The sequence below is a fragment of the Triticum aestivum genome, chromosome 1D (genome assembly GCF_018294505.1).
Source record: "Triticum aestivum cultivar Chinese Spring chromosome 1D, IWGSC CS RefSeq v2.1, whole genome shotgun sequence".
Taxonomy (NCBI): Eukaryota; Viridiplantae; Streptophyta; class Magnoliopsida; order Poales; family Poaceae; genus Triticum; species Triticum aestivum.
This window is the reverse complement of record NC_057796.1, coordinates 65,537,918-65,547,119: the sequence shown is the minus strand read 5'-3', so window position 1 is coordinate 65,547,119 and position 9,202 is coordinate 65,537,918. Positions and strand designations below refer to the sequence as shown.

Below are 9,202 nucleotides of genomic sequence, written 5' to 3'. Positions count from 1 at the left end.
ACAGGGATACTTGGACTTTACCACTGTTACTTGGAAAGGCGGGTTGACCCTGAGGGGTACCCGCGAGTGATGTGGAGACGGGTTGACCTGGAGGGTGCCCGCGAGATAATTACGAGGCGTGGCCGGGCATTCCTAGCCCTTGCCGCAAGTCCTCGAGACGGGGCAACGGGGTCACATCTTTCGTGAGTCTCTGCTTGTTACCGTGTGCTCCTAATCCACTACGATTTGGATATTTGATCCGAGGGGCCTCTGGCCTGATAGCACTAACCATCACGTGGGCATAGTATGGGCGTTCTGCGTCGTATGCATCAGCCGAAGCTTAATAGACGTCAGCAACTGAGCGGCGCGCGCTGGGTTGGACTGGTAAGCTCCTACCTTTTGGTCTGCTCACCGGCCGCCCACGCAACGTGCAAGAGTTCCCGGGGCGATGGCCCATGACCCCTGGGGGCATAGGTTTAGTCCGGTGTGCTGACCTCTCTATTAAGCCTAGGTCGGGTTGCGGCGTATTGTTTGGCCGAGACCGGGCATGACCCAGGAAAGTGTGTCCGGCCGGAGTTAATCGAGCGTGGTGGGTAAGTTGGTGCACCCCTGCAGGGAAGAAAACATCTATCGATAGCCTGTCCTACGGTAACTGACACTTGGAGTTGTATCCCGGTCGATACAACTAGAACTGGATACTTGTGATGAGTAATGGATTGTGATGATAACTGGATAGTATGGCTCTGGGATTGCTTTCTCGCGGGGTGTCGAGAAAGGATCTCTGGCCGAGGTTGATAACACTTCTACTACTTTAGTTTATGCTACTCTACTCCCTCCTGTTGCTGCAAGATGGTGGTTTCCAGAAGATGCTAGTCTTCGATAGGACTAGCTTCTCCCCTTCTTATTCTGGCATTTCTGCAGCCCAGTCCACATATACAACTTTCCTTTGATAATGTTGCATATGTAGTGTAGATCCTTGCTTGCGAGTACTTTGGATAAGTACTCACGGTTGCTTTGCTCCCCCTTTTCCCCCTTTCTTCTTCTTTCCGTTGATGCAACCAGATGTCGGAGCCCAGGAGCCAGATGCCACCGTCGATGCCTACTACCACGTGGAGACCGCCGATGACCAGGAGTAGTTAGGAGGCTCCCAGGCAGGAGGCCTTGCCTTTTCGATCGATGTTGTTTTTGTGCTAGCCTTCTTAAGGCAAACTTGTCTAACTTATGTCTGTACTCGGATATTGTTGCTTCCGCTGACTCTTGTGTATTCGAGCTTATGTATTCGAGCCCTCGAGGCCCCTGGCTTGTAATATAAAGCTTGTATTATTTTAATTTGTGTCTAGAGTTGTGTTGTGATATCTTCCCGTGAGACCTTGATCTTGATCGTACACATTTGCGTGTATGATTAGTATACGATTGAATCGAGGGCGTCACACATAAATTAACCGGTAAACTGGAGTTGGAAACCATGCTTCGTACCATATCCATAAGTGTACGGTTGCGTCTTTCAGCGACTCCATTTTGTTGAGGTTCACCTGGCATTGAGTATTGGGCGATTATTCCATTTTCTTGAAGAAATAGGGCAAAGGGACCAAGAATTTGTCCATAAGGAGCATGTCTCCCGTAATATTCTCCGCCTCGATCTGATCGCGCTACTTTAATCTTCAAATTATGCTGATTTTCTACTTCAGCTTTGTAGATTTTAAATTTATCAAGTGCTTCAGATCGTTCGCGAATAGGAAAAATATATCCATAACGAGAATAATCATCGGTGAAAGTAATAAAGGAGTCATATCCATCGGCAGAAGTAATAGGAAATGGACCACAAATGTCAGTGTGGATTAATTCCAAAACCCCACTACTACGAATTGCTCCTTTCTTAATTTGTTTTACGAATTTTCCCTTAATACAATCGATGCAGTGATCTAAATCCGAGAAGTCTAAGGGGTGAAGTATCTCTTCTTTAATGAGACGCTCCATTCTCCCATTCGAAATATGGCCTAAACGACAATGCCATAATTTCGACGAAGTCTCATGCTTATTTATTACATCACAAACATTCAAAGATTCAGAGGAGTCGTTCAAAAAGAGTCTATAGAGTTTGTCATGGCGAACGCCATGACCAATATCATCATGACCAAACTTAATAACACATCGTTTGTTCCCAAAATAAGTCTCAAAACCATCATCATCTAGGTTCCTCCTCATGGTAGGAACATAAATAGCATTATTAAGAATGAGGGTGAAGCCATCTTTTAGCACTAACGGGAGAGTCCCAACAGCTTCAACATTAGCCTCCTTTCCATTTGCAACTCTAAGAGTTCGCTCCCCCCTTTGAAGCGTCCTCACGGTAAGGAATCCCTGCAATGAGTTAGAAATGTGCACGGTGGCACCTGAGTCAACCCACCAAGTATTAGGGGAAAAATCAGTGTAAAGGGATTCATCAACCATGGAAATTGTGTCCATACCCTTCTTTACAAGCCATGCCTTAAAGCCATCGCAATCCTTCTGCTTATGTCCGTCATGTTTGCAAAACTTGCAATAAGGCTTCTTAGGTGCAGAAGGCTCATTAGCAACAGAAGGCTTTGACCTTTTGGCCCCAGACTTGCTTGACTCGGCCTTATGTGAAGGACCTAATTTTTTCTGAGTCTTATTTTCACCATTAAACTTTCTCTTCCCTGAGTTCATGAAAGTAAGATGAGCGTAATCTTTTCTCTCAATCTTAAGTCGCTCCTCTTCTTGAACGCACATAGCCCTGAGCTCACCCATGGTCCACTTCTCCTTCTCTGTGTTATAGTTGATCTTGAATGGACCAAACTCCACTGGAAGGGAGGTCATAATGAAATGAACCAAGAAGCCCTCAGAAATCTCCATGTCCATGCCCTTTAATTTTGCGGCCATATCGTTCATAGTCATGATATGTTCTCTCACACCGCTTGCACCATCATACTTAGTGGTGAGCATTTTCATGATCAGTGTACTGGCATAGACTTTTGTGGAGCCTTTAAACTGTTCCTCCACCGATGCCAGATAAGTCTTAGCACATTCGGAATCGGGGATAGCTCCCCTAATCCCAAGAGTAATTGTGCTTTTCATGATCATGAGGGACAATCGATTGGAGCGCTCCCACTTCTCCTTGTTAGCCTCATAAACCTTAGTTCTCTCAGTAAGGTTTTCATCATCAGAGGACAAGGGAACTGGAGCCTTCTCCCTAAGTGCGTAGTCAAGATCCATGACCCCAAGGTTAATGGAAATCTGCTCCTTCCATGTAGGAAAGTTAGTCCCATTGAGGTGCTCAATTGAGTTTAGGAGCCCAAAAATAAGTGATGGGTTCAAAGCTGAATAAAACATAAATAACATGGATATTAAATTTATGAATTATGAAAATATTCATATTAAAAAAACACTGCATGGTATCAATCCTACGTTGGTCTGATTAACATCATGACAAATTTAATAAAATCCTAATTCGCAATACCGTTGGGCAATAATGAAAAAGGACCTAATCATATAATAACATCATCTGGAAATTAACCGCAATATTCATGATCACAAACAACGTTGGTCAGTATGTGATCATGCATTACTAAAATTAATTATGGCAATTATCCCGAATAATATTGCAGTGTTAAACCAAAATTTCACGCTGGTTCTATTTTAGTTTAACACAATTATGCTAAAAGATCTACTGATCATACAAAGAAATAACTGTATATAAATAATCAGCAGACTTATATGTGTACTACATACAGAGAGTTAATTACATATCTGCACGTACTAGTACTAGCTCTCGTAGTACTGGAAAAAATGCTACTTCCTCCGTCTAGGTGTGTAAGTCATCTTACGTTGTGCACCGCGATCAAGGCGGAGAGGAAAACGAGAAAACTTAATGTCTTTTTGCTAATTAATAGCATTACATGCAATGAACTAACCACTGCATGTCATGTTTGTTAAGCTCAAGCCATTGAAAGCATGCACGGCCCACATCTTTTATTGGTTGATATGTCACAAAACAAGAAACGAGAAGGGAGTTAATGTACCGCGTCTAAGTGTTTTGAAATTATTTGGTTTTCGTAAGGTGACTTACACACCTAAACAGAGGGAGTACCGCACTCTTATACTTAGCCATCGCATCTTTAGCCAGGAAAGAGAATTGATGTGCAGCCCAGTAACTCGCATAGCCCAAATAATATCATAGCCAGCCGCAGCTAGTCAGTTACCAGACTCGTGTGCTAGTCAAATCCCTAATCGAGCTTCCTACTGCGCCGCCGCCGCTCACAAGAAACCGGATCGGATAAGCGGTAGTTGCGGCGGCGAGTTAGCCGTTCACTGATGCGCGCATTGATGCGTCGCGCACAACGGCGGCGGGAGCGCCACCTTGAGGCGAGCGGCAGCGGGATCATGGCCTGAGGCGCGAGGTGCCTCCTGATGCTCATGGCGGCGCGAGCTCGACCTGAGCGCGCAGCAGCTCCTGATGCACACGGCGACAGCAGCACCGCCCTGAGGCGCACGGCGGTGGTAGCACCACCCTGATGTGCACGGGCAAGGCCTAAATACACGAATTTTTAGGCAAGTCCTATGACATAGATTGATCTACTGCCAATTTTTCTCAAATAGATTCATGTAATTAGATCCAACCGGCTACTGATACCAAATGTTAGATTATATTGCTAGGATTATGCAATTGCTAATCGGATCTCATCTAATACACATGAACACTACTCGATTCGATGCGGAAATTAGTGGAGAGTAGCGTGTTTATACCTCCGTTTGGAGAGGCCATCTCGGTGGAGGAAGTGGAGTCTGATGACGAACTGCAGCAGCATAGTAGATCACTCCGGCACCTCGCCGGAGTAAGGAGAGGCCTTCACGTCAACGTCCAGCGCACTCCCGATTTGATTTGGAGTGAATTTCGGAGGGCACTGTTGTCCTAAACGATACGACGATCAATTAGGTGCAGGGATGCCCTCCTTTATATATAGCGCTGTATATGACGTGGGACCTAACCATAATCTTAATTAGCCCCCAATCACAGGCGCAAATTGCTAATTACCGTTAATTAGTGTTAATCCCATAATTAACTATTGGGCCCACTTTAACTTATGCTAATTAACATATTAACCATTTAATCACTTAATTTTCCAACAGATCATACTCTCGTGCCCTCCATGAGGAGGCTCCATCGCTGATAAATAAATCAATATTTTTTTTACTATAAATGAAACACATCCTAAACTATAGATACATCCTCTTCCGATGGTCATGCCCTCCTGAGTATGTCGAGCCATCGGCCGGATGTTTCAAGAACTCGGTGCAGGCGTAGCACCTCGTGAAGTCAAGACTTTTCCTATAGCCATGTCCAGGAGGATCAACACAGTAGTAATGATAACCACCTGAGGAGCAAATAGTAAACTCCATTCAGTGCCAGCATATATAGCAACAAACTAGGAATAAAACGCAAACAAACATCATCAGTTAATGTGGACAATATTCTGAAGATTCCTACCCCGCAAAAAAAATTGAAGATTCCGCAGGCTTACCTTCACATAGCGAATCCAGGGGAACGCAGCAGCGTACTTGCAGGATCTCTTTGCCGACCTGTCCGCAGTCCTCTATCTCGGCAAAAAAGAGCGTCTTCTTATCCTTCCGCTTTGCGACGAAATTGAGGTGCACAAAGGAATCTCTGTTGTGCCAGAAGGAATTTGAAAGCAATGTCTCACATAACTCAAACTTCACCTGCAAATTGGGCAGAGAGAGAGAGAGAGAGAAGAGAGAAAATTCAGTATAAATAAATGTATCCAACTATATGTTTGGCTATATGTTGAGCATTGCCACAAAATGTGGTGCGCGTAATTGGTTTAGTTTTAGTTTGAACAGGTCTACCAGAATCCGCTAGAGCAACTGAACCACTTCCACAATTGCACTTGCAAACAACAGACCTAAATAAGATAATCAATCGCAACCCTAAAGGGAACCAAATATCCAGAACAAAGAAGCAACACTAGAAGAACCGCATGTGTAGAAGCAAGGATGCGAAAGCCGTAATTGCATTCACAAGTATGTTTACAGTTTTACGCCAGAAAATACAGATGGATCAACCAAAACTTTGCAACGGAGTTGGCTGCTAATTCTTCTAGCTGGATTAACACGAATTATTATCAGTAGCCACGAAAGGCTGATCGAAGTGGAATAGAGAAATTCTGTAATCATCAAAAGGCTCCTTAAGTTTAATCGAAACACTCATAAATTGCACTAAAGTATTTGAAACATTCAGTCTGCGTGGCTCATGGTACTAGCTAGTGATCCTAATATAATATTTTCAGGAAGCAAGTCCTCCCAGATGGGAGCTTAAGCTCATATTTTATACTGTAGGGATTTCCCTTAAAGTTATCTTTCGAAAACAATATTTAATATTTCCTGGCATGGAACACAACACTGACTTGTACTGTATACAGTTTACAAGCTCCTACTCCCTCCGTCCGAAATTTTTTGTCCTTCAAAATGCTAGATACATCCATTTGAGGGACAATCTTGGGACAAGCTTTCTCAGACGGAGGGAGTACCAAATAGCAAATGGAAGGTAGGAAAAGGGCTATACCTTTCTCCTCTTGTTGAAACTCGCTAAGGCCAGTTCTGACAAATAAGTTTCTTGCCTAGTCACCTCTCGCTTCATTATCTTGGCTTCCATTTCTTCTGCTGTGACACACTTGCAACTACAATGAGAGAAACAAATTACATTAAGCTACCAAATAAGATATTTCCGAATTCCTGATTTCAGTACGTGAAAATATACACCAGTGGACTAAGACTTCATTTCCCTGCTTAGAGTTTGCTCCCACATTGGAGCACAGAACTCAGTGGCGAAAGAAAATCAAGTTCAAACAAAGAAATAGAAAAGAAAAGGCAAAATCGGCTTGTGAACAACCTAATTTCTAGCATTTGCACAAACACTCAACAAAACAGCAAACTGGCCTGGTACCATTGTGAAGCGCTGGTAAGTTCTGAAAACATACTCCGCCCAATGTAGCAAATATCTATCAAAATGCCAGGAACAGAAGTGCCGCAGTATTACCCAAAATACACATCTTCCACCACACAACTAAAACCTCCCCCTCCCCATCCAGAGCTAAAGGTACTTCTGTTGCTACAATTTACAGGCAGCCCTCCTGTGTGTTCCTTAGAAGAAAAAAAGAGCTCCAGCTACCACCCCTTCTTGAGCTCATGTTAAGTTGCTGCTGAGCTTTCATATTAAGCTGAACAATTTTGACAATAAGCTGCATTATTCAGTCATTCAACCAGGTCATACTAACTGACTAGTGAGGAAGCTTCAAATTGCTCACCGAGGAGTTCTAGCCAATCGACACGGTCAAGAAACAGAAGCATGTGTGCATTTGGTAAAAGCCAGGATAGGGGAAGACTTCCAGCTAGCAGATCTACAGTATGCCAAAGCCAATACTTGTAATAAAGCAATTTTGCTGAAAAGGAAAATTCCCAGTTAGTACTCTCTTCGACCCAAAATAAGTGACTCAACTTTGTACTAAACCTAGTACAAAGTTGACTCACTTATTTTAGGACGGAGGGAGTACTGTACTATTTATAAGCCCATTGAAGTTGTAAGACATCATGATCATACAAGGTGAAAGGAAATTGAGCAGAAGATATATCATGGATGAAGTTTGACATGGACCAAAAACAAATAAGTATGCAGGAATCGTTTCTCGAGTTGTCGAATAAAGATTACCGTATTTCCTCAACTTGGGCGGAGTTGTCGAACATGCACCCGTCGTTCTCATCCATGTACAGGTTGCCGTGTTCATGGATGTAATTCCTCATGAAGACATCGGTCCGAGCCATTGCCTTGTAGAACCGTGCGTTTGCGTCGTCGCTCTCCTTGTCCTCCAGCGCGGCCATCTCCTCCGGCGAGATCGGGTCCCCGATGTCCTTGGCGGTGGCCACCAGTGTGCGGTACTTGCCGGACGGACTATCCGGCGGGATCAGGGCAGGGGATGGCCACGGACGGTTGAGCACGGCGCGCACCGCAGACGGAGCGTCGCTGTAGGGGACATGCTGCTTGTCCTCCTCCGCCGCAACCAAGGAGGGTCGATCTTCCGCACTATCCATGTCGTCGTCGGAAGCGTCAGACAAGCCGGCGAAGGGTTCAAGAAAATCGGCGGCGGATGAAGGAGGAGGTGGAGAATAAATCCATGGTTGATGGCGGTGGAGGACGACGGGTTGATGCTGGCTCCGACTGCGTTACCATTGTTCCGCCCAGCAGTCGGAGTTGGGATCCGATCAAGGGCTGGTTCGCCTCCTCTGGAATTGGGGAATTCGGAGGCGGCGGTGTGGAGGTTTAGGCCGATGTGGCTGCGTTTTTTTAACACAATACAGATGCAAGCACTTATATAAACGTGTATATACTAGGAGTGCTACGCGTCGGCCCGATCCGCCGCCTCGCTAGCCATCCAATATAAGTTGCTCAACATACTATCCCACTTCGCAACAAAAGTGTTGTTTCAGAAACAACAGTGACTATTGCAACAAAGAGCTTTGTTTTAGAAACATCAGTGACTTTTGCAAAAAAGAGCTTTGTTTCAGAAATATTGAGGACAGTTGTCAAAAGCATCTCTGCGCAAACAAGAGCATTATTTCAGAAACACAACTTACTATCGCAACAAGAGCTTTGTTCAGAAAACATGCTCCGCTAAGGAGCACCGTGAGCCGCTGCCGTCGCAGGTCCTTGCTATGACGCTCGCCGTCAACCCCACCGGACCTCACCGAGACGAGCCCCCGCCACTCCCGGACGTCCCCACCTCCTGCCCGTAGGTTATCCTCGTCGAATCCGGCAAGATCTGGCTGGAATCCTCGCCGTCGTCGCCCTCCTAGCCGCACGAGTCACCGCTCCTCGCGGCCCCCGGACGTCCCCGCCTCCTGCCCGCGCCTCATCCTCGTCGGATCTGGTGAGATTCCTCGCCTCCATTGCCCTCCAGCCGCAAGAGTCACCGACGCTGCAAAAAAGGGCCAGGAAGTTGCAAATTCTCCCTTCCGAAACAACTGCTCAGTTGCAGAAACGGTGTGTACACAAAGGTGCGGGTGGGGTTGCTCTCGTCCGTCTGATCAGCTGACGATCGGACGGACACGGAGCCGACGGACGAACCGCGCGATCCGCCGGTTGAAGGTAAGCTTCCCTATAAACACATACACGCACACTCTGTTCCTCTGAGCACCT

The 9,202-nt window shown here is 45.5% G+C and overlaps 1 protein-coding gene across 2 annotated transcripts; it reads right to left on the bottom strand.

Annotated features, from left to right (window-relative positions):
- Window positions 1-2,055: 2,055 nt before the first annotated feature.
- Window positions 2,056-8,335, bottom strand: LOC123165355 (uncharacterized). Of its 2 annotated transcripts, XM_044582994.1 has the most exons (6): window positions 7,718-8,335; window positions 6,575-6,689; window positions 5,517-5,712; window positions 4,741-5,369; window positions 2,445-3,314; window positions 2,056-2,337 (listed from the first exon to the last, which is right to left on the bottom strand). In XM_044582994.1, the coding sequence occupies exons 1-4, from the start codon at window positions 8,095-8,097 to the stop codon at window positions 5,212-5,214; spliced, it is 849 nt and encodes a 282-aa protein (XP_044438929.1). In that variant the 5' UTR covers window positions 8,098-8,335; the 3' UTR covers window positions 2,056-2,337; window positions 2,445-3,314; window positions 4,741-5,211. The 2 variants fall into 2 exon arrangements, with proteins under 2 accessions (XP_044438929.1, XP_044438922.1); XM_044582987.1 differs by lacking the exons at window positions 5,517-5,712; window positions 6,575-6,689; window positions 7,718-8,335 and having other exon boundaries at window positions 4,741-5,101.
- Between the last annotated feature and the right edge of the window lie 867 nt (window positions 8,336-9,202).